The following is a 25,864-nucleotide window of genomic DNA, read 5'->3' on the forward strand; positions in this document are numbered from 1 at the left end:
CATGGTATTATTACTTTGTTGCTTTTTCTTAGTTAGCATAATATAAATGTTTTTTGAGACAGGATTTTTTTGTTTGTTTAGTAAAATGTTGTCAATTTAATCATTTGCAAATCTAATAGGGAATTAGAGAAAATAAAACAGAGGAAGAAACAGGAAAAAAAAATATTTTTAAATAACCTAATTGTTTTTGTTCTGGTTGAACACTGCATATGGGGAATACAGGAAAGCAGTTAAACTAAAAGAAAGTAAATATAAACTGAAAAGTGTGTGACATACTAATAACACTCCAGGCCCCTAGTGAGACAATCAAACACAAACAGCACTTAAAGCTTAGAAGTGCAAAAAAACAAACTAAGAGCAAACCATATCAGTAAAACAAGTCACACACTGGCTTGTGGCACAATAACATTTCTATTCATGGTGCAGTGTAAGGTTCTCTGGCAGTTGTTTGCCTTCATTAACCCAGGAAAGATAAAGGACTGCAAAGCAAAATACTGAAACTCAAAGAAGTAAAATAAATATAATTTTCAGAATTCCACTAGGCTTGCAGAGGAAGTCAATAAAAATACTTGATAAGGATGTTTTCATGTGAAAGCCGTATAGATTTTGCACAAATAGGATCAGCAGATTTGGTAAGAGTCCAGCTCTGACATTATTTATCAGTTTGGACAAAACTCTGGGCAGTTTAATCCGTAGGCACTAACAATATTAAATAGTTAAGGGCATAACATTTATTTGTTGTTGGCTTTATTTATTTAGCCTTAACTTTGTATATTAGGTCCATCTCAATTATGATTATTAATTGTTTTTTAGTTTGGTGTTTTCTTAGCCTGATTTTTATTTGCCCGTTCTATGATTCCATAGAATTCGGTTCAAGCCTTGACATGGTGGTCCCCATTTTGGAAGAGGATGCAGGCCAATCACACGCTATGAAAAAAAGATTATTGCATTGCATGGTAGGAGGAATGATGAAAGTGGTTCTGTTTTATTAAGTCCAGAAACACTGGTGTTAATCTGAGCAGCACTCCTTGTGCATTTAAAATGTCCTCCTTCCCCCATGAAGGAGGAGCCCCCACTGTCTGGAACAAGAGACAGCCCAGGGGGGAGTCTCACCTGTTTTATGAGTATACAATGGGCTGTTTTTAAATGTCAGCTTTGTGGGGTTTTGTTTTACCCTTTTAATTTATGATGTACTAAACATTTTCTTTCAATCTCCTCTGGGTTAGATGCCTGTAATTTCCATTATATTGTACAATAGAGTCAAAGCCTAATGCGCATGACACTGCTATTTTTTTTACCAATGTTTTGTCTCCATTGCCTTGTTTCACATTTGTAATGAGGAAATTAATTAGAACAACTATGTTAATGCTTTTGCTGCAAAGAGTGTGCTGGCCTCAATGGCAGAGAAAAGGTTAAAAATTACTTTATCTCAAACATGACAAGAATTTGTAAAAGGAAGAGCTATGTAACTGTGGTCCATACACCTTCCCCCTTGAGAAAATGCTGTACAACTCTGGCAATCATTTATTGAAAGACAAAAGCTTTACAATATAGTGGCTAATGTGAAATATTTGTCAACCTATTACTATCCTGCTCATATATTTGTATGTAGTCATTAGAGGGATGTGTGTCTAGTTTCCAGCAATGATTCTCAGTCTGGTCTCCACCTCAGTCTATACCGCTCAGACTCATATAATGGGTCCCATATAGGAAAACAAATGATTATATGATTTTTAAGTATTATTGTTAAAAAAACTTTTTGTGAAGAATTCTACAATAGAATAATAGAAGTGTTCCATTAGATAAACAGTTACTTATGATAGTGTAATCGACATTGTACATGTATTTGTAAATGTAAAGTGTACTAAAAATGAAGGGCAATATTCACTAAACAGTGCTAATCTTTAAAGCACCCTCTTCTTTTCAATGGCACCTTATAAGGTACTTTACTACTGTTTACTATTGTATTGTATGTATTGTATTGTATGTCTTTATTTATATAGCGCCATTAATGTACATAGCACTTCACAGCAGTAATACATGTGGTAATCAAATAAATAACAGATAATATAAATAACAGATCATGGGAATAAGTGCTTTAGGCATTAAGGAAGAGGAGTCCCTGCTCCGAGGAGCTTACATTCTAATTTGTAGGTAGGGAGAACGTACAGAGACAGTAGGAGGGAGTTCTGGTAAGTGCATCGGCAGGGGGCCAAGCTTTATGTATCATGTGTTCAGAATATCCTCAGTGCTATTCATATGCTTCTTTAAGCAAGTGTGTCATTTAAGTATTTAACTGAAATATGTATACAATATAATAGGAAGTTCTACTGACTTTTCCCTGCTAAACTTTTGTAAACCTCAACAGTCCTATCACGTTTCTTTTGAAACACATTACAACTATAGCTACTGTACCTAATAAATAAACAAAATATGTGTGTGGAGTTGTACACAGCGGAGGAAGCCACGCAGTAGGCCCTAACACGGAAGTTAGGCCTGACAGGAAGTCGGGCCCAACTTTCGCAATTGCCACTCCCTCAGTCGCCGTCGCCACTTACTAAGTCACTTAAGGAGCTGCCCCCTGGCAAAACACCTGTAATTTGGAAACCTTTTATTCAATGTTTAATAGTAATAATAATTGGTGTGTTTCTACCTTTTTATGGAATAGTATTATTATTATTAATAATATTAATAATTGAATTGCTTTGACCTTATTATGGAATAGTATTATTGTTATTATTATAATTATTACTAATATTAATAATATATAAGAAACATAGTAATACTTTAATAATATTATTATTAGAGTGCTTCTACATTATTATAGAATAGTATGTATGATAATAATACTATTCCATAAAATGTACATTGAGTAATAGTAATAATAATAATAATAATAATAATAATAATAATAATAATAATAAAATAGAAATACAATTTCAACCATAATAAATATTTATAATGAATATTATATTATTATTTATTGTTATCATTATTATTATTGGCGTCGTTCTACTTTTGTAAAGGTTCCTTGTTCAAAAAAAGGTAATGAGCTAATGGTCCACAATAAAAGCCTTCATAGCAGTTTATGTTGTGTATGCAGGTGCCTGCGCCTTTAAATGTTTGGGGGGAGGGAACAGCGACACAATGGTAGGGAGCTGGAGCAAGTTCCCACTATACCCATCCTCATTCAGCTCTGATGCATGCATGGCAGGGGGAAGAGACAGCCGCTGTTTTAGGAGAACTGGATTATTAAACAGGACTCACAAGTACTCAGAGGGCTCCCTTGCTATTTTGAACAGGGATCTGTCTCTATCAAGAGCTGGTCATTACATCAGGGAAGGACAAGGAAAGCTTAAGAAAGATCAACCTGGAATGTCCTATGTTTCTTCTGAGCATACCGTGCATGGATTGGGGCTGCTGAATTCTGCTTTGGAAATTGACTAGGAAGCTGAAGAAGTTACCTTTTGTTTGTGTCCTTAATCCTTATTTATTGTTTGTTATCACCTGGGATCGGACAAGGATAGAAAGAGTTTCCTTACGATCTGGACCTAATAGGGGAATTGTAGTGTTTTTAAAAAAAAAAAAAAGAGCAGAAGATGTGGCTTGTTTGCACGATCTTACTTTGGATTGTGCCTGCGCTCATTTCACCTACTCTAGGTAAGGAATCAGTTATTGAAGCATACACCATCTATAGCTGATTTATAGAAATGCCTATCTTCTAAATGCAAATATCTATTTTTAACGTATTTTTTACAGGTAAGTATGTAACCTAAAGTAATTGCATCTTGAGTCTCTGTGCAGTGAAAGTGTGGGTGTGAATTGGAAGAAAAGAGTATGTAATCACAGTAACGTGACCTTTCTTACTGGTTTTGTATTAATGATCACACTTTATTTCTGTTTGAATGTGATATTTCACCCGTCTCTGAATTTGCATTGAGGGTTAATAGCACAAAGTCATTCAAGCTGTAAGTTCCTAATTCAGTTTCATTACCCTCCAGCCTCTAACTCCATCCTTAACAGACATGGAGGAGCAAATTGCACATGCTTTGTGACTGCAATTGTAGGCTCTTTTTTTTTTTTTTTTAAGCTCCTGACTTGCTTGAAGTATTTCAACCACTCCAACATCTCTCCCTACATTTGCTTAGAGTATCTTTGTATATACTTTGGAAGTAGCCCGTCTGATGTGGCTGAACATAGACGATTGTGGCAGAAACTCACATGCCTCCCTTGGTTACCATTATAAGATGCAGTGCTGCTTAGCAGACATACAATAGGTGGTAACCCTACAAATGAGATAACATCAGGAATTTATCTGTAGCATTCGAGTACCAGAGAAATATATAAAAAAAAAAAATGACTTGTCAGTTTGTATGTGTCATTTCTCTGGATCTAACCATGTCAGAGTTGAGTTCAGTTTGCACTGCTTTAAATCACTGCCTGGCATTAATATCATCATTGCATTTCAACATTTCTTTTGTATATATAAAAAAGGGGGTTATATCCATTGTTCATGCTTTTATTAGCTACAATGTTGAAATGGTAAAGAAATAACTATACAGATGTCTGAACCATGAAATTCCAAAGCTATTTTTATGTCTCTTTATTCCCATTGCTTAGATCTTGATAAATAAAAAAAATGTCAAGAGAAAAAATGAATTGATTCTGTTACACAGAAGAAACATTGTTACATACAAATACTAAGTTAACAATTATTTAATATACAGATCCAACACCCACATATTACTTACTGTTTGATGGTACAATTGTCGATTTGTTCTTTTTATTGTATTGTGTTACAGTGTGGGGCAGAAGTTTAGCAGAATAACCTGTGCCGCTTGAGGATTCCAATTTATTGTAACAGGGTTAATTTGGGATCCTAATTCTTTGAATTTATTATGTGACAGCCTGCAGGATTGGAAAGACAAAGTCTGAGAATTGATGACTGCCTTGAAAATAGCTGCTAAAGTGGTCTAAAAGTGTAGGGACCTACTGTATATGTAACATGCTGCAGGGGTCAGCTTATTGTCAAGTATTAGGATTTTACCCTAGGGGATCATGAGACAGTCTGTGCTTTATGGCCCTGGAGTTGAAATTCTTTATAGTAATTCAACCCACAGGGTGTTTTATAGCTGGTCTAGAGAGTTTGACACCTTGACAGATTTCTTTTCCTGCTGACAAAAGTAACAGTTTTAAGGTTACAAACGTCAGTAGGTAACTAGCAGGGTGTGTCAAAGTACAGGGTATTGAGAACCTTGAGAAAATAAGTAACAAAAAAAAGGTTAACCCTTCAGAATGATGTTCACCAAACACTTTGCTGCCAAAGGTCTTCAGTACAAATCCAATGGATTTTTCTGAAAGATTGACAGACCCCTCCCCCCCCCCCCAAAAAAAACACTTTGCAATATAGGGTTTAAAATATTCAGAGCATCAATATTCTTACCCATTGTATTTGCATTTAATAGTATGATAATTATACACGTTGCTGTCTCTCATTTTTCATCTTGAATAATGCGCCTCAACATGTAAGTGAACAGCAATTTTGATTTCTCTAAGATTATATTTCATATTTTGTTGGTGTGTGCCATGGAAAATGTCCACAATCGAACAATTCTTTTGACTAATTCAAACAATATTACATTATTTTTTTCGTTATGAAGGGTTTCTAGAAATAAGAGTCCTTTTTACAGTTGTAATTTTTTCTGTTTTTCTCTTTTATGACTTTTAATCCTTATCTATATTACTTTTTTTTTTAACACTAGCGTAAGTTGGATACAAAACATTGACATTGTCTTTTTGCATATGTAGCAATAAATGATGTGAAAATGAGGTCAAAAATGCAACTTGGAAATTTAAATTTAAACTTGCTTTCTTCTTTGATAGGTCTTATGTCTTCAGCAACATATTTATTTAGTGTATTTCAGACTTGCTCAAGCTGTGTGTTGACAGCATTGCCCATCCCTTTTTCATGAATATGTATTCCAGTAATTGCTTTTACCTTCATAAATTCTCATTAAGTTCCCAAAGCAGTAACTTAATTGGCAGAGACATTGATCCCCATTAGTGGTGAATTCTGACCAGTTTTGAGATAAACTTAGGCTTTGGGGGATTTTAAAAGTGTTATTCAGTGTTAAGATCACTGTAGTCTCCACACCAGTGTCTTAGTAGGTATTGTGTCAGCTATCACGACTTTTTACTCTTGTTGAGCTTTGGTGCAAAGATTTTATGATCTCATTTTATAACAATGTATTTAGTATTGATGCTCTAAAACAGATGGGATCTAGCTATATAAAACAGACACCGTTCTAACAAATAAAAAAGACATTTATATGCCATATTTAGAAGCAACTCAATGGGCTGTAAGGTGTGTTTCAGCACTGGAAGGTGTCTTATGGCAGAAGACTGCTTAGTAAATATGGGCCTCTACCCATATTACAACAGGGTATCACCATTCTGTGATGTTGCTGTTAAGATACTTCTCATATTCATCAGTGGCTGACAATCCATGCTGAACATTTGTGTGGTATTATTGGCTTGAAGTGTCTTTTGTAACCCATGCTGTGCTTCTTTTCATTTTCTATATGTAATATGTATGGGATCTCTGCTGCTCTCAACAGTACTGCTTTTGTTTTCAAGAACCTCAAAACCCATTGTAAACATATAATTTTGAGCAGTGCCATAACACTTTTCATGGTTTCATAGGTTTGTCTTTATATGTCACAGGCCATCCTCCTCACTCAAAGCTTTATTTCATTGAGGAAATGATGAGATCACTGATAATGTAGACTACAAATATGTACTTCATGATGTCCGTAACCAAACAGGCCATGTTTGGTCTAAGAATTACAATACAGTAATTGTTAAGAAAAAAGATTAAAAAGTCAGCCATTTATCAGCTTTGTATTCTTAAACACTAGAGGGGTAAACACATACACATTTATAGTTTTTCCTCAAGTTTCCAAATAAGTCACTGGAGTAGAGGAATTAACGTTAAGAAAGTTCTGAAACGGGTCTGTTTGGCCATATTGCACCATTTCTGCTTGTATTTGCATCAAATGTAAGAAAGTGTTTCCTACATTTGACACAAATTGTTAGCCAGAAATATTGACACCACCTCAGACCTAGCTTATTATTTAATAATGAGTTTGATACATGTCATTATAATCTGTCATGTAACGACTCCCTAACTCCTATAATTGACACTACTTAAATTGCAAGCTGATGCACTTGGTACAAAACTTGCAGCAAAGACCTTGATATATTGTTGCAGAGACCGACAACGAAACTGTGTTTATTTCATTTTTGCTCTAAATATGCCTTGATACATCACCCCCAGTGTGTATAAACTTTTCAGAGGTAAGTCAAAAGAACACCCTCCCCTGTGCCCCCTTCCGCAAATTAATGGGGATGCACATGTAACTGAGTAAAGGAAATAAAGTCATTTCATACAGTGTTGTGTCCAGAGTAGCTATGAGAGGACTTTAGCAGCCATCTTTAATAACACCAGTTTATATAATACCACATGATCAAAATGAAAAGGCTACATTTAAATTGTCTGAAACAATAAAACTATATAGTCTTTGGGAGGGGGGGGGGCAATTAAGTAGTTTTTTTTAAGGTTTAGAACGGTATCTGCATTGTTTTTCATATTAAATGGTTGCAAATAGTAGCAGATAAAGTCATGTTTTTTGTATAAGAGAAACTGCAGCAAAATGCTTGATTTCTCCTTTGGTGTTACACACAGTACAATATTCTTACTCTTAGTCAGTTAACGCATACAGATGTAATTAATCACTGGATATCTCTCAACCAGGCTAAATTAACAGCTCAAATACTGAGCTACTGAGCAAATACTGAGTTACTGAGAGACAGCAGTTGCTAAAGTTTCTAAGGAGATCATGTATCATGAGATGCTAAACAAGGATTTAAAGCACTGCAATAATGGTTTTTACTCGGTGACCACTCCAGAATAAAAAAAAGAACCGGTGAGCTGGAAACTCCTAATGCAGCAAATCGCCCCCAACTTGAATATATATTTTAACCTCATCGGAGGTAAGGGGGTACGTCGGAGCTGATCTGTGGTCCTTCGACTTCCGGGGCACCCTATGTATAGTTTTTTGTTCCGGTTTTTAAACCATATAACTACAAATATGGCTGTGGGGTCATGAATATGATGCAATGTCATAGAAGCAGGGGGTCTCCGTAGCGGAAATTAATGTGGTTCAAACCTGTGTAAAAAAAAAATGAAAATAAATGCTATACTGTATTTAAAAAACATTTTTTAAAGCACTTGGATTGCCACTTTAAATTGAAATGTAATGCAGTAGTGGTATAATTTTCACAATATATAGCATATTACTGTGCTTTGTACACTTAAGCATTAAGGTGTGTATTATTAAACAATTCATCAGTTTTGAATCAACCGCAAAACGGAAAGTTTGAAAGTGAGATGTAACTTTAAATACAGTTTGTAAATTCGTAGGCCTCGTCCCCACTGCTCGCTGCTGCGCGCTCTATGGCGTGTGCGGCAAGAACAAGATACAGCCCTCTATGGGGCTGGGCCCAGTAAGTACCTGTGCGCGCCTGTAGAAAGCGCAATGCGCACATTTTGAAAAGACAAGGATTTTGTCTTTTCATGCGGCGATGACGTCAAGTGGTTTCCTGTAAACCAATGATCATGCAGATAGGTTAGACAAATGAGAGCGAAGTCTGGTGATATGTGACGTCATGATGTCATGGCCGTAACCCCTCCCCCCCCCGACGTGCGTCCCATCGTGACCCATAGACTACTGATCGCAGCCGAAAGTAGTGCATGCACACACTGACTGGGGGCGTAGCCATAGCATGGCTTCCCCTAACTAGATTTTACTAACACTATATGGTGTCAGGCTCATTAAAAGGAATTGCTTTACATGGCCAGACACAGAATGGCATCAAGCAGTTTTGTTCTAAAATATTAAAAGTGCATAAACCAAACTTTTTGTTTGCTCATTTTGTCTTTCATACTGTATGTAAACGTCTGACAATACCCAAGTAACTCCGGTCTTCTGGGATCGTGACCATGTAATCTCCTAGGGGTAGCGACCACATGGTTGTGACTGGCCTTCAATGATGTGAATGGAAGTGGAGGGGACTCCACTTCCATTTTGATTACGTTCATGCGATCGTTCCCTAGAACTACAATATTAACAGCATAATGTTCCCTGAACATCATAAAGGCAGCCTAAGCATTAAGGGCCTTATTCTACATATGTCGAACCTGACATGCAGACTGTTTTTTGACCAAAAATCCTTCAATAGGCCAACAATAGCCCAAACAGCCACTGCAGCCCATATAGAATTACCCTTATTCAGTTCAGTGGGGAGTTCATTTCAATCAAAAGGAACTTACATTACACTATGCCTTAGCACTGTTAAATCACCAATGTAGTTGTAAAATTCATGATAAATAAATGACTAATAAGATATTTGATCATTTTTCATGAACGTTGCCATTTTTCGGAGTTTCCAAAAATGTGCCAATATGCTCAAGTGTTTTTCCCATCTGTAACTAACTTTTCTGCATTCTTACAAAGTATTTACAGTATTTTCTTGGAGATACAGTATAGAGCAAACACAAAGACATGTCAAGGGCTAGCTTCATTCAGTTGGTGTCTAAGTATTATAAGTCCGTTTCTATTTCACAGTATAACAGGCTGCAATAGATATGACTACAGAGCATAAGCGTCAAAAGCTATTTTTGCCAGTTTGTGAAAAGCAAGTTTTATCTACCCCTGAAGCGTCATAACATTATCTTACACATCACATCATACACTAAAACCTAATTCTCTATTGCTCCACAGACTGTTCCTCCTCACTTGGCAACCCTATCAACCCACTCGTACATGCACAACCAACTTACATCCTTGCAATGGCAGCCTAAGGATTCCTTGCAATCAATTAGACTCTTTGTATGCAGTTTATAGTCGGGTACCCAGACTTGATCAATAATAATAACAGAACATTCTGATGTTGAAACACAAAGACCCGAAGCAGACCTTCTTTTGCAACATTTAGGAAAACTAGATGTTGCATTTCCAGGTTCTGCTGTCTCTCCAGCAATTCTTCGCTCAATTAGCTATAAACCCCTATGAGCTATAAAAGTTAATTCCTAAAAATGTGATATTTAATATTATGCTTTTCAGTTAGGCTTTTGTTTTGACTTTATTTAAGGAAGCTCCACCTCCTCTGACAAGATGCTGTAAATTTATGTATTTTTCATTCATTCTGTTTACGGTCTATAAGGAGCCTAGACGTTAGCTGAAATTCTGTTATTGGCTATGGTTTTCCTGCTGTTGTTTAAACATATGATCTTTTAGTTGATATACAGTGTACATATTTCTTATCTGAATAGGGAACTAGTTATAAAAAAAAGTTTGATGTTGAATGGAACATGCTTTTTTCAAGGACATGTAGCATACCTTAGCATACCTTTTAGTTCAATTTGTCATCATCCTTTGATTTTACCATGCAATTTTTTGTTACAATAAGGTGCCTATTTTGGTGTTATTAGTTCATTATTAATACAAGTAGCTATTAGAGATACAATATAAGAGTGATACATATGTATGGAGTTTTAAATGTTTACATTGGCAGTACTTATAAACAGTGTTTTGCAATAAACTTAAATAATAATAATAACTTTATTTCATATAGCTCTTTTCTCCCAATGGGACACAAAGCGTTTCACAATTACAGTATAGTGCGCAGTACACAGCACATAATAATTTTTACAGACACAATTCCCATATGAGGTTACAATCTATGTTTTTGGTGCCTGAGGCATAGGGAGATAAAGCGACTTGCCCGAGGTCACAAGGAGCTGACACCAGTGTCATCTCAGTGTCTCATATCTACTGTGTGTAGCAACAATAGATATTACTATTTGTAATGTATTGTAGAACACAGTACACAGTGTATTGATCAGATTACATAATTTATTAATCAGATGGAATTATTTATCCCACTTTAACAATTAAGAGTATTTGGCTCTTTAAATGTCTATAAGTTAATAATTAAAAACTGAATAACTTAAAATGTGCAACACCTATTTTTTCTAGGTGGGTTGCTTGAAACATGAATATATGGAGGAGGTGATCTTTGCTCACGTGACATTGATTTTTTTAACTTAATGTAATCAAACTGAATCCCCCCTCCCTCCCCCCCCAAAAAACTTTTATTAGATGATTTGCAGCCTGCTGGATTCATGGTACCCATGCCATTTTACTGAATTGTTATGTTTTCGTTAACAAATTTGTATTTATCTTTTTGACACCTACAGTAGCTAGCTAGATTTCTCCCATAGCACATTTCTTTGCTCACCTTTCTTAATATTTAAGATTGCACAAGGTTCAGATTTCTCAAGCAAGCTGCAAAACCAGTCTGTGGTATTTCAGTGAATGATTAAGTCTTTGTACTGCATTGGAAGTAAGGAAGCAATCGCAATGAGCTTTGTCATACAGTATGTACAATTAGTTGGAGAAGCATTTTAACATTGTCCATGGCTAGGTGGCAGTTAAGGTACAATGCAGTGGATTAGATACTATTAGGTTGCTGGACATATTTATCATAGCTTTCTACCAAAAAAAGGAATCAATGGTAAGTGAAATAGAAGATCCTATTTGTACTAGCATAGTAACTCTATTGGAGCATGTGGTAGTTCTATGGAGGTTATTTCTATATTAAAGATGCAGTATTACCCATGATCAAAATAAACCAATGGCAGTAATATGTTTAAGGGGTTGAACCTAGATAAATTTGCAATTTTCTAAAAATCAAATCTATAAATATTTTGAAATAATGTGCACAAGTGGTGATCTTGACTGTGATGCTTGCATAGACAAAGCTTATTATCTTTATTGACACTCTTAGGTATAGAGTTGGGCACATTTTTATCTGAAATTCTAATCCGCATTAAATTAGCAAATTTCTTTCAGCCATGGATTTGTCTAAAAAATGCACTTTCGTCGTCTGCCACTAGTTGCAAATTCCTTTGTGGATGCCGTAAAATCTGCCCACAAATTTTTATACAATATCAAATCTGTTTGAGAATTTTACAACATTCATCTCCAGACCTTGAAATATGGGGTTTGGAGGACGGGAGGGGGTGTTCCGGCTACCTCGCTGCCCCTCCCATACCTGTTGTCGGCTCTGTGTTCAGTGTGTGTATGTCTCTGTGACACACTGACCATGCACTGACACTCTCGTAGAGACACACACACACATTTACAATCTCACATAGACACACACACTGACTCTCACACAGACCAACACTGACTCAAACATACTCTCTCATACTGACACATACACACACGCTGAGAATCATACAAACACACACTGGCTCTCACACAGCCACACACATTAAACTCTCTCACACAAACACACACTGCCAATCTCTCACATCACCACTTTCAGCTCTGACTAGATCCCTCCTCCCCAGCCCTCATGCGTCTCCTGCTCTCTGATCCCCACACTCTCCTTACTGAGTTGTGCAGTGCCACACACACACACACACACACACACACACACACACACACACACACACACACACACACACACACACACACACACACACACACACACACACACACACTAATACTCTTTCAAATAGACACACTGGCACTTTCACACAGGCACAGACTTACAGTCACATCTCCGCTGTCAGCTCTGACTAACCCAGCCCCTCTGACTATCCCCCTACCCAACCCTTATGCGCCTCTGCCTCCTGCTCTTAGGGAGAGATCTATCTCCTCACTGAGCTGCACAGTCGTGACTTGAGTGGTCAATTAGGTCAATCATCACTGTGCACAGTACAGGCACCAGAAGGCTCTCTCAAATTTTAGGCTCCCAGAATTTTTCCATCCCTGTATATATGTATATGTATATACAGGGATGGAAAAATTCTGGGAGCCTAAAATTTCCCTTCTGATATATATATATCAAACTCATCTGGAGAGAGACCTGTGCACAAAAGGAGCACACCTGGGAGATATGCTAATAGGCTATGTAAAGTATATTTAAATGACTCACACCCCACACCTCCGAAAATATTTCCACAAGGCCTATCCTAACAAGCCAGGTCCTAGGGCACTTTGTGAGGAAGGGGGTTGTGTCAGGCCCAAGAGGACCAGAGCCCACAACCTCTGCAATTCAGGGCAGTAGCTCTAGAAGTGAGCTAAACCAGTTGTTGGATGCTCTATTGTTGCATTTCTGACTGGGACGGTGGATGTTAAAGCAGCAATTCCCCCTCCTCCACCCCCCCCATTTTTTCTTTATCACTTAGTAGAATTAGGGGGTCCAGCGGAACTCCATTCCAGCTCTGAGACCCTGCAGTAGACGGTATGTGTAATTTACATGCAACCGGGGGATCTCCTGAAATGGGAGAAGCGCTGGGGAACTCTGCTAGAACTTCCACAGTCCCTAAAAGTTTAAAACAGCATTTCATTCAAAATTCTATGTGTTTAAAAATAATAATAATAATTTGTGTAGTATTAGATAATGCCTGAGGAATTTTAAACTTTTAAAAATTTTTTTAAACTTTTGCCTTTTTAAATTATTTATAATGTATTATGCTGCCTTGGGCTGCTGTTGCAACCATTTAGGACTTGAAATTGGCAACTTGCTCTTGAAATTGGCAGTCATATTGCATGCCCTGAGACGCAGGATCTTCGCCGATCGACCACGGGATAATGGATTGATCAGTAGCTTAGATCATTGCATTGTCGTAAAGGCAAGGAACGACTGCATTTATTAAAACAAAAGACAACAAAAAAAATCAGGCAAGAGGAAAGGCCCCTTTAAGGCCGAGATTATAGTACTTGCTACAGTGACTGCGACGTTGCGCAGCGCCGTAGCAAGTACATGTTGTCAGTCACAGGCGCACATAGCGATCGTGACGGCGACCGTGTGATGTCACTCATCACGATCGCTGGAAGCCGGGAGAATTTGATATTGTCAGGGGTACGTGAGCGGTTCGGCCAATGAGGGTGAACCACTCATGGCCACGCCCCCTGTCGCACAATCGCGTCTCCTGCACTAGTGTGCAGGAATCGTCACGCGACCGTGTCACTGTTGCCGTCACCGCTATTATAAACTTACCCTAAGAATGATGTAGAGGAAAAGTTTAACTGATATGCAGTCACCCTTCATAGTGCAAATGTTTATATTTCGATACCAAATCAGTAAAATGTAATTTAAGCATGATGATAATGTATTTAGCTTTCTAAGACAAATGTTAGTTACATAGTAGATTATTATTTATTTATTTTAACTAAAAGTTATTGCATTTTTTAAGCATTGTTTTATTTGCTATCTGGAATATTACCTACAGTACATGTTACCTATATGTTATTTGCTATCTGGAATATTAAATGAATATCTACAAGAGTGTCTGACCTACTGTATTTATACTTTGATTTTACCATTTTTATTTGATTTGATCCTGTCTCCGCTCTATATTGAATCACATAACATGTGGAGACTAACTAACTAAAAAAAAGCAATCCAGCATATTTGCCTTACATAATCAAATTTATGTTTTGCACATTAAGGAATTCTACATGTAACAGTAGAAATGTTCCTAACATTGATTTAAGGATCTGATCAATAATAATTTCCTTCCTCAGCATATCGACACGTAGACCAGCTGCATTTAAATTTTAGATCAGCTATTTGCAGCCGAGTTAATACACTCATTAAACACTAGGATAGATTTAAAAAGTCAATATTTGGCATATTTTCATATATATCAAGAAGATTAATGCAAATCTAAACAAGGCTATAATTGTTCAACACGTTTGCTATATGTTTGAATATCTGCTTAAAATGAGGGGTCTTGTTTGACACATTGCTTTATGGATATGCTCGATATACTATATTAAACTTGGGATGTAATAGGTGTCAATTAACAGACAATACTGAAGTATTCAAATTCTAGTTATCTTTCTGTACAAACGAGAGATGCAACACAGAGTGAGATTTAAGAAGCTCATTGATATTTATATTTTGTGCCGTCTTGTTTCTCCCTTCTGTTGTATTAAAATGTATACTGATTCCACCAAAGAAAAGGACAAAGCTAAAGCAACTCTGCATTACAATGTACAGTAATACTATTTGACCTTGAAAACTGAATATAAAACTAATGGAACATGTTGACATTTTTGTTTGTCCTAACTATATAATGTATAGACTACATTGGCTAGTGCTGTTGGTATAATGGTACCAACGGTATTTGGGACCAAGACTAAATTTGTAAAGCTTCCAGTGACTGAGCTCCTGATTAGAACCAACGCTAACACCACCCTAACCCCTGTCACTAGTTTTAAATACCTGGGCTTATGGTTTGACTCCCACTTAGCATTCGGAATGCACATTGATATCCTGATAACCAACACCTATGCCAAACTAAGGGTACTTTACAAGAACAAATCCTCCCTAAGTCTCCTGGTCAGAAAGCGTATCGCACAGCAGATGCTAATGCCAATTATTGACTATGGAGACATAGTATATGGCTCGGAACCTCAAACCCACCATAGCAAACTTGACACCCTCTACAATTCAATTTGTCATTTTGTTCTCCAATGCAACTGCAACACACATCTCTGCGAAATGCTCAAAGAACTAGATTGGTCATCACTAGAGTCTAGGCGCAAAGTTCACCTTTCCTGTCTTGCCTTTAAATTCTTCATGGGCAAGCTACCTAGCTATCTGAACAAGCTCCTCACCCCTACCACTTGCAGCACTTATCACCTGAGATCAGACTCCAAAAGACTGTTCATGGTCCCAAGGCTCAACAAAGTATCTGGCCGTTCCTCCTTCTCCTACCGTGCACCCCAAAACTGGAACAACCTACCAGAGACTCTCACATCCACCACCAGTTCAAGTTCTTTCAAATCTAAGGCTGTCTCACATTTTAATCTGGTCTGTAACTGTTACATACGCCCATAATATATATTTTATTTAACTGTGCATGCAATGTCTTGTATATAATGTACACCCTGTTCATTTATGTAACTGTATTTGTAACCATGTATTATTTGTCTTACTCTGTGCCCAGGACATACTTGAAAACGAGAGGTAACTCTCAATGTATTACTTCCTGGTAAAATATTTTATAAATAAATAATGCATCTACATCCAATAAACCATAAAGGATGAGATCGGGACTTATGAATTCACAGCCTTGATCCCCATCATTATAGCATTAGAAATAGCTTATACCTAAGGAGCATTTGTACTGTACTTTGATAATACAGTTTGGTTATTGCCATTTACTCTGTTGACAATTCAATAAGGATTTCTATTGAATGGCCATTCCTAATCTATTTTGTTGTGGCTTCAATTACAGAGAAAGCTTAGTGTAATGACATGCAGTGCTGAAGCCATTGGTCCTGGAGGTAATTAGAATAAGAAGAGAGACAGCAGGGATGTACTGACTGAGGTCAAAGGAGTACACTCAAGGTGACTATTAGTGGATTGAAAAAGGGAAAAAAAACAGCAGTTCGACAAAGGCTGAAACCAAACATGGTGCTTTTATAGTACAAATCAAGTATACGTATAGAGTCATTTCTTGATGATGATGTAATAGTTTGACCTTAAAAGAAGATAAGGGTAGGTTATTTTCATTTGCACTTCTTGGCAAATATCTTCCAAATGTTTAGAAACTACTTGAAAGGTGAAAATCTTAATACTTTGTATGTACAATTAGGGCTATTCATAATGCTTATTTGCTTGAGGTCTGATATCTGGCAAATAGGTAATTACAACTTAGTTTGTGCATCTACCATGTATAAGTAGCAGGTAAAAAATGTAAACAACTTGTCAGTGTAATTTACTTACAGTATTTAGAAAGATTCAATCACACTTAAAGTAAATGCTTTACTTATTTGTAGATGGTGAAAAATGTTTGTTTTTTTTGTGAAAATTACCAAACACCCCTCACTTCTGGAACTATTTACTGCAGTCACTGAAATCCACTTCCTGTCTAAGTTATTTCAAGACATCGGCTGTTTCCTACTTTAAACATGTTGTACAAACAACACGCGATCATCCCTCAGAGGAAAGAAGATTTCACTAGCAACAAAGGAAAGGGTTCTTTACAGTAAAGGCAGTTGAAATTGGGAATTCATTACCCATGGCGACTGTGATGGCAGATACAATAGATAGCTTTAAAAAAAAAGGATGGACATTTTTTTTAGAAAGGATAGGTATGCAGGGTTATACCAAATAAGTAAACATGGGAATGGTATTGATCAAGGGAGAAATGTGCCATTTTTTGGAGTCAGGAAGGAATGTATTTTTATACTTATAAGACATAATTGTCTGATATTTCACTGGGGTTTTGTTTGGCCTCCTCTATCAAAATACTGTAAATACAAATATAGGATAAAGTATCTGTCGTCTAAATTTAGCATAGGTTGAACTTGATGGAAGCATGTCTTTTTTCAATCTCATCTATGTAAATATGGGATAGAGCCTCAGAAGTGCACTAAGTAAGGGCAAATAACTTCACCTTGCCTAATTAGGTAACAGACCTTATTTTCCTCCTTATTAACGGGTATTCTCAAGGCTAATTATATGCAAAACGACCAAAGCAATGTTACCTGGATGAAAGAGTATTACCATAGCCTAAATAAATAGCCTGCACATGTGCATCACGAAAGAAGTTTATTAGGGAACGTTTGTATACTGTACTAGATAGAATATTATATCTGTAAACCGTTTTGATTTTCTTTTTTACACACAGTGCCTGAACTATGTGTAATTAAATATTATTTTGGTTTCAGTCATTTATATGTTCCAACATATCTGTTAGTATAACACATTTCACGAAAGGGTTAATTCCGACACTCAGTTCATTCACCACTTACGACCTCTTTTCCTCGTAGTCTATTTGGAGAAATAATGCAATGCTCCTCAGGGTTTAGAAGTTAGTAAGGGCAGCTATTAGCAGTGTCACGGTTGTGCTCGCCACAAACCAGGACCGGACCGCGGGGCTGAGGTGGGGATGTGAATACACCGACCTTAGACCACGAAGCCGGTTCAGGATTGCGCAGTTCGTAATCGTTCATAGCAGGGTCTGGGTTGGAGAAGTCAGGGTAATCCTTAAACATGCCAGGGTCTGGGTTGGAGACAGTAGAAACATTGATATCCAAGCAGGGGTTTGGCAACGGGAAGTCAGGTGCGCTCCACTTCAGCGTAGGAGCGGCAGCAGCGTGGGAGTGGCCTCTGCGCGAGGAGCGGGAATGACCCATGGTACCGGTCCCATCAAAGGGAGAAGGAAGACCGGACTAGGCACACCGCCGGGCAGCGCTGGCAAACCAGCGCTTCAGCACAGGAGTCCAAAACAGGTCTCTGCATGGAGAGTAGCAGCAGACCTCAGGAAACCGAAGGTAACCTCTGCTAGGGGAGAATGCAGAAGGTAACAGGAACCAGGAACATGATCTAGAAACCAGGAACCAGGATACAGGATGGACAAACAGGTAGCTTGTGGCAAACACTAATATCCTAAGAGAAGGATTATGCTCGGCACTGAGGCAATGTAAGAGAGCAGTATAAGAAGGCCAGCGGGCCAATCCCAGAGGAGAGGTGTGAGGGCATTCCTCCAATGAGAGCAGCGAGGCAGGACTGCAGTAATTGCCAGCACAGGTGGATGTGAGGGGAGGTTGTCTGGAAACAGCACAGTTCTGTAAGGAAAGGGTTTCCACTAAACCCAGGAACGGATTCCTTACAAGCAGGCGCTAAATATGGTTACATTATTAGCATAACCTTAACAGTAACGGAGGTCTGAGGATTTCTGCTGGTCGGTAAAGGTCTCATTACCACATGATTTGCAAATGAAGAAGCCCAAGTTCAGTTAAATGGCAGGTTCCCTTATTTTTAAGGAAAATGGCTGAACAACATAGTGTTAAGCAGCTTTGGGGATATGGGTACGCTAAAATTATATAACATAACCTTAAAAAATGAGCGACCTGAGGATCTACCCATGTATGTAATATTATTTATTTTGTGCCTTGGACGTACTTGAAAACAAGGTGACCCTCAATGTATTTTGTCCTTATTTATAAATAAATGTAGCACTGCTTCCCCCCCCCCCCTTTGGGAGATCTTGTCCTGGCTACAGGTCTGTGTGGTGCTGGTTACCTGTGAGGGTCCAGGAGAGATGAGCTTCCGCAATGATGAGGGGAAACAGGACAGGCTTTTGGTGATCCTCAGACTCTCAGTTTGGTGTCATCAGCGCCTCCAGTCACAGTATGATTCAGGGATCCTGAAGACAGTCCCCACCACGACAGATATCTCTACTACTCCTACCCAATAGACTGTTACTTAAGCAGGAGTATATAAAAAAGGATATTTATTCAGGCAGCCACTGCAGGATGTCATTACAGCGTATGCCTTGTATTGGAGAATGGGTCCAAGACCCCTGGATGGTGCTGTCCTTCTGGCAATACCTCCGTATCTTGGATCTTGGCTGCATCTCTGATACAGGAGGAGCTGGAGGCATGTCTCAACCCCAGGAGGAGCTGAACTGCACTCTCTCTCCCAGCCAGGAGAGACTCAGAGCTCCACTACTCTGCCCCATGAGGGGGAGAGCTGGACTGAAACTATTTGGAACACTTCCTCCCTAAGGCTCGGAGGGGGAGAGCACAAGGCAGACCCAGGATTGGTTGTACACCGACTCCCATTCACCTCCACCCATGTCACTCAGAGAGGCAGCATGAGGAGGGGTAAACCCACAGGATAGCCTGTCACTGCCTGTAGCTATCAGAACTTATGTGACAGGAAAGCAGAAATATAGCCTGGACCAGCCATGGCTAAATAAATAAAATTAATATGTTTTGCTTTTGTTGGAGTCACCTGATACCAGTATATCAGCTACTTACGTGTATCTGTTTGACTAGTTATGGCACCATAAATACTCTGCAAACAAAGAACTAAACAAAAAGCATTTCAAATATGATTTTGAGGACTGATACTGCCCCAGTTCTACACTTCATCCTAGGCAAGACTACCTCTTAATTTTCTTTTATTTATTTTTAAGTGAAGAATGTTAATTCCAATGATATTGTAATGACCTGTGTTTCTAAATCAAGTAACGTGTGTTGTTTTACTTTTAAAAATACGATTTTGTTTATAAATATTTTACATGACCTAGAGAAAAGGGAAAGGGTTTTTTTTTTAAAATGCTGGCACTTTCTTTAAATATATAGAGCTGTGTTTAATAGTCAGCACTAAATATGTCAATTATTATACATTTCAAAAGACCCTTGTCTTGACAAGCTACATATCTGCGTAGCGCTGAGTACACTTTTGGCGCTATATAAATAAAGACATACAATACAATACAATATCTGGATTCATTAAATGTCGCTCTTTGTCATTTTAAATATTACAAAGCACCTTTCCTGTTGTTAAAAATACACCTGTTTGACCATGTGTAGTATACCGTATATTTATAGGGCACAGTGAGTTTAGTTTAGTCGTGTGTATAATTCCTACCCCATTTTATCGCTAAATTATCTCTGATTACTGAGGTAAAAGCTGTGCTGTGGGGTGCTCTGAAATTCAGTCACGGATCGGCAAACAAGAACAGAAGCTATTGAATAAATTAGCTAAATAATTGTCTACTTATTGAGATTTAAAGGAAAACATTGTTTTTCTAACCTTGTTTTGGTTATTGTATAATTGCATGAAAATTAAAAGGAGACCTTCCAGGAAATCAAGGATGGGTGGTCATGTCCATAATCAACTGTGGAATTGCCAATCAGTACTCACAAGGGTACATCTTGTCTGCCATTTATTGCAGGTTTTCATAATTAAAAATATGTTTAATAGCTTTTCTGGTTTATGCCTGAAAGCCTAACTCCAGACAGTGTAATGATAAATACAACAGGACATACAATCAATAACTGTTTAATATGGGGCACATGTTCAATTGAAGAATTCTGAAGAAATTCCACTTTTGCACTGATCAGTGTTGCATTACATATCTGTTCACAGTGATAAATGTTTATTAGGTTTACAAATATATGCAGCACTGACATAGTTCCATAACAGATGGATGATTTGAGATAGAGAGAGGAGTGAGAGAGAAGTCAGTGAAAGCAAGGCACTCCCAGCAAGACATGTGCGGGCCCTCGGACAGATTTTGTTTCAGGGCCCCATTATGAGTGAGCAAATTCCGTAGGTTCAGGATTTTCCATCGGGCGCTCCCCCCCACCCACCCAGCGTATTGGCGGCCCTGCGAGCCCCCCTCTTTTACACCTCTTCACTCTCCTCTATTCACCCCTCTCTTTTCATGTATTTCTCTCCCCCCTCTTACACCCCCTCCCACACTCTTCCTCATTACCCTCTTTTTCCTCTCACACTCCCCCCCTCCCCCGGCTATCACTCAGTAACCCCCCCCCTCCCTTCCACACTCAATCCAACTGCCTCAATGCTCCCCTCCTCACATTAATTTCCCCCTCCGCCCCCTGGACACACACACACACACACACACACACAATTTCCCCACACATGTATACAATTCCCCCTCTGCAATACATTACACCCCCCCACCCCCCACCCCCCACAAATTACAATAACCACCTACACACCCACTACAATAACCTCCTCCACCCCCCCCCCACACACAGGTGGTTGAAAAACACTGGTGTGCAGTGTGCTGCACATTAATTTCTTTTAATACAGTTAAAACTATAGACAACTGTGTAAGGCTGCGACCATGGTGAACGATGGAGAGGGCGCAAGCGTTCACTCGACTTCTCCCCGCCGCCTGCAGGAGGAGAGATCTGTGTCCTGCATGCAGAGGAGATGTGGAGGCGTGTTGGGGGGCATGGCGTGACATCACGGAGCTGGTGCGCCGTCATTGGGCGACCCGCACACGTGACCCGGCCGCCGTGCATGAAAACAGATTTTTCTGTTCCCTCCTGCATCGCGAGCGCCGGCACCTCTTCTCCCGTGCGTGTTCACGCACTCTATAGACAGCCTCATAGAGGCACATCTATGTGATCGCGCCATGCGCGCCCTCCTGCGCACCGTCACGATCACAATGGCCGCAGCCTAAAGAATGACAAACTATTTTAAAAATGCTCTAGTAAAAAGTTTATCACGTGTTTCCTCAATTGCTTGTTAAAATGATAAACTTGCTGCATAAATGTGCATTTTTGCATTGTGCTAGTTCTTGATAAATTCTTCTTTTTGGTTCCAATGAATAGATCTATGATTTTTAGATTTGTAAAGTGATACCAGTTTATATCATCTAATGCATGATTCTGCCAAAGTTGTTCATTAAACAAGTCGGTAGCAGTTTATAGCTGCAGAGCGGGTCATTTCTCATTCTCGTGGCTACAAACCTGGGAGCTGATTTAGAGTTGGCTAATGACAGTGGAGTCGTATTGCTAACTTATTGCGTGGGCGCAAATGAGAGGTTTTTGACTCATACAAATAAGAACTCAATTTTAAATTGACAAAAATGGACGCAAATTAAATTTTGCGTGGGGGTCGGAAAAAGTACAATCGACAGGCGGAGTGTCTATTTATAATTTATATAAAATGATCTAAATATGGGTGTACACCCGTTAAATAGTACCTGCAGTTGCATTCAATTTAGAGTCATTTAAACGGCTGTTCTCAACTCAAGAAGGCACCTTCATTTTGTCCCGTTATGAACCACATACAAATCCAACTATACAAAACACAAACATTTCACCATGAATTTACATATACAGTACCATGGCTGCTTCTGCTGCTTTTTAATGCACAGATGCTACCTGGCACAGGCTTTACAGGACAATAAACCAAGAGGCAGAAGATGGGAAAGAATTTTGAAGTCTATTATAATTGCAGACAAAGGTCACACCCATAAGAGTTTCATTTTAAATGGTGTCTGATAATGTAAATATGTGTAAATGCAGGGGAGTAACTTGTTTTTTTTTGCAGCCGGAGCAAGTTTCATCAAGTGCGCTCCCCAGCACACTGACATACACTGAGGCACACACAGCACACTGACAGACACTGAATTAGAAATAGCACAGGTCGTGACTGTGTGTTGCAATGTCACGATTTTAAGACCTAAAAGGGTTCTCTTGCTGTACAGTTCTGTTTCATTCTGCTAGTCAACAAATACATGGTCAAATCATACATACATGAAATGATTGTTTTTGGATAATCCATGGAATTTATTTGATACTCTTACTTAACAGTTTCTGTGTCTGAGAGTCTAAAGTCACCTGAGTGCCACACCCCCTCTGAGAAGTTGCAGACGTGATACCTCTTCAGTGATCACAGGATCACTACATTACTGCAGTGAATGGTTGTTGATGGTCATCCCTCTATTTCAGACAACGTTCTCTGCTCCTATGGAGAGATGAATGTGCTCTCCCATAGAAAACAAGCAAAAATAGCATGATGTACCTTGTACATCACAATGGCGTCCAGCGTGCCAGCCCTCAGGACGTACAGTATAGTGTACGTCATAGGGGCATTCAAGCCCTCCAAGGAACAAAATGAATCGATGGTAGTGACCTCTTAATTGGATAAATCTGGGTGATTGATGCCTTATTTAAAAAATCCTACAGCCATTTCTTAAAATGTTGTATGTAAATGTGACATAAGTGGGATTCCACTATTGCTCTTCCATTTCTATAGATACATTTCCAGCAAGAACTATCAACACATACGCAGGGGTTCACTAACTTCCAATATGGGTAGTTAACAAAACCCAGGTTAATAACCAATATCAGAGATTTGTGAGTTTTCTCCATAATGCATTGTTAGCTGTTCTGGCAGTGAATAGGGTTAATAATAATAATATTTTTATTTTTCTTCTTTACTTTTTATAGGTAAAAAGATTTTTTGTGGAATTTAAATCACTTTTCAATAATCGGGTCAATTTAATTGTTTGAATATAGCTTTTATCATTTTAACCTTTAAAAATGACATCTATTAGAAGGAAGGTCATGCTATATTTAAATGAAGTTCCGTTTGACAATGAGATTTTATCCTTAGAATGTATTCTGCTTCACATTTTCTGGCATACAAAGCAATTGAAACATACAATCTGTTACTACCTCACACAAAGTAATGCCAACATAAGCCAGTTGTACTGTAGTCAGTTTTGGTGAAGTATTTTTATTGCTTTATGTTTAGCAAAGTCAGAGATTATTTAAATAGCATCCTTAAAAATTATGATTTATGATTTTTGAGATTACTATTTAATTCAGTGCTTATATTGTGTTTATTCATTTTAAGAACTAGGTTATCACCTTTGTTGAGTTAGGTAAAGCAGTGAATATACAATTCTTACCTGTTGGACAGCAAATACGATATTAAAGATAAAAGCTATTTGAATCTAGATGGGGCTTTTTTTTATCTTCATGATATTCAATCCTTAACATTACTGACTCTTCTGACAAGTCCAAACTGAGAAGGTTAAGGCCTCGGCCATGTTACGTGCTTGCTGGCGGAAGCGCGCTGAGGCGCGCTCCCTCTCAGCACTGAGCCCCTACAGCCGCAATTAGAGCGGCTTTAGTAGGGGCTAACCCGTGCTTCCGCGCGCTTGCGGAAGCGCAGGTCTTAGGGGAATTTAAAATTCCCCCGCTTGCCGGCGAGACAGGCCGGTCACGTGAGTGGTTCGCCCAATGAGGGCAAACCAGCTCCGTGATGTCACTGGCCCGCCCCCTGCCAGTGACGCGCCCGCCCCCGGCCCGCCCCCTGAAGGCCCGCTGATGGCGCGTACGGTAAGCAACCGCAAAGCCAGGGAAAGCACTCGCTTTCCCTGAGCCTCAGCGTGCCTCAGCGAGCAAGCAGGGAGCATGGACTCAGCCTAACATGGATATTGAAGAGGAGGTTGGATGAGATAGCAAACTTGAGGAAACAATTTTAAAATTTCTGTACATCTACAGCTGTAAATGTAAAGTGTCCTCATGTGTTGCCTGCTTTCTATGTGCAGATATTGAAATGACTGGGAATCCCTATGTCTGTGTCCCAATGCAACTATTCCTATGATGTTTAGTCCAACATAATTCAGGGACCTGTAAATCATACTGTCACTTTTTAGTTGAGCTATGTTTTGCTGAAAATGATTTTCTTTCTGAGGTCAGGTTTGCTTGACAGCAGAGAAGTTTGAGAGGGCGATATAAATCCACGTGATCATAAATCACTCTGTTTCTCCACATTGTCCATCCACACTGTCTTTTACGGCCTCCTAAGAATGGACAAAATAATTATGCAGGAACCCAAATGTAACCTCTGAAACAATAGAACGCTAAAAATAAAAAAAGAGAACAATTACATGGAGCATGCTAGTTTGGCACCTCATGGATATATTTTACTTTTGTCTTTCTATTGTTTTTAGAATGAATTTTGTAGTTCTCCATTAAGGAAAAGTAAATCTCTCTCTCTCAACCCTAATCTGTAAGAGTACATTTGCAATTGAATTCCCAGGCTGTGCCAGACAAGATACTAGAAATGCCAGTTAGTGTTAGAAGAAAATGGTAGAAAGGGCATTATTGGAAGACCTTGTTTTTTTTCTTCCTTTTGGATGGTGGGATCAAGACAGATTAGCTGTTGTAGGTGTTCCTTTAGAAGAGATCTATAGCAACTGTTGGAGGCAGGATCAGAATGTGACAAAGCCGGAGTAAATGCCGGAGTGCCAAACAAATTGAAATTTACATGGAAGAACAACAATGAGGGTCAGCTAATGAGTAAACTTGTGGTATGCTAGAAATATAAATGGTCAACAGGGACTCTTATTTTCTCTAAATTATTGGGAGACCTTTAAAATTGACTTTTCGTGTAGCACTAAAATAGTGGCAGGACCTCCCAC

At 38.6% G+C, this 25,864-nt stretch overlaps 1 protein-coding gene across 4 annotated transcripts in view; it reads left to right on the plus strand.

Annotated features, from left to right (window-relative positions):
* The window catches only part of ROBO3 (roundabout guidance receptor 3), a 223,843-nt gene that overhangs the window by 3,857 nt on the left and 194,122 nt on the right, over positions 1-25,864 (plus strand). For 2 of the 4 annotated variants that reach the window (XM_075604305.1, XM_075604304.1), the window contains exon 2: positions 865-956. Coding sequence is in view for 1 of the 4 variants with exons in the window: in XM_075604303.1 (XP_075460418.1) it covers positions 3,600-3,660 (61 nt within the window). In the remaining 3 variants the exon portion in view is untranslated. Of the gene's footprint in view, positions 1-864; positions 957-3,195; positions 3,661-16,384; positions 16,498-25,864 lie in introns of those variants that run through there. The other 2 variants (XM_075604306.1, XM_075604303.1) reach the window with 2 other exon arrangements.

The sequence above is a fragment of the Ascaphus truei genome, chromosome 6 (assembly GCF_040206685.1).
Source record: "Ascaphus truei isolate aAscTru1 chromosome 6, aAscTru1.hap1, whole genome shotgun sequence".
Taxonomy (NCBI): Eukaryota; Metazoa; Chordata; class Amphibia; order Anura; family Ascaphidae; genus Ascaphus; species Ascaphus truei.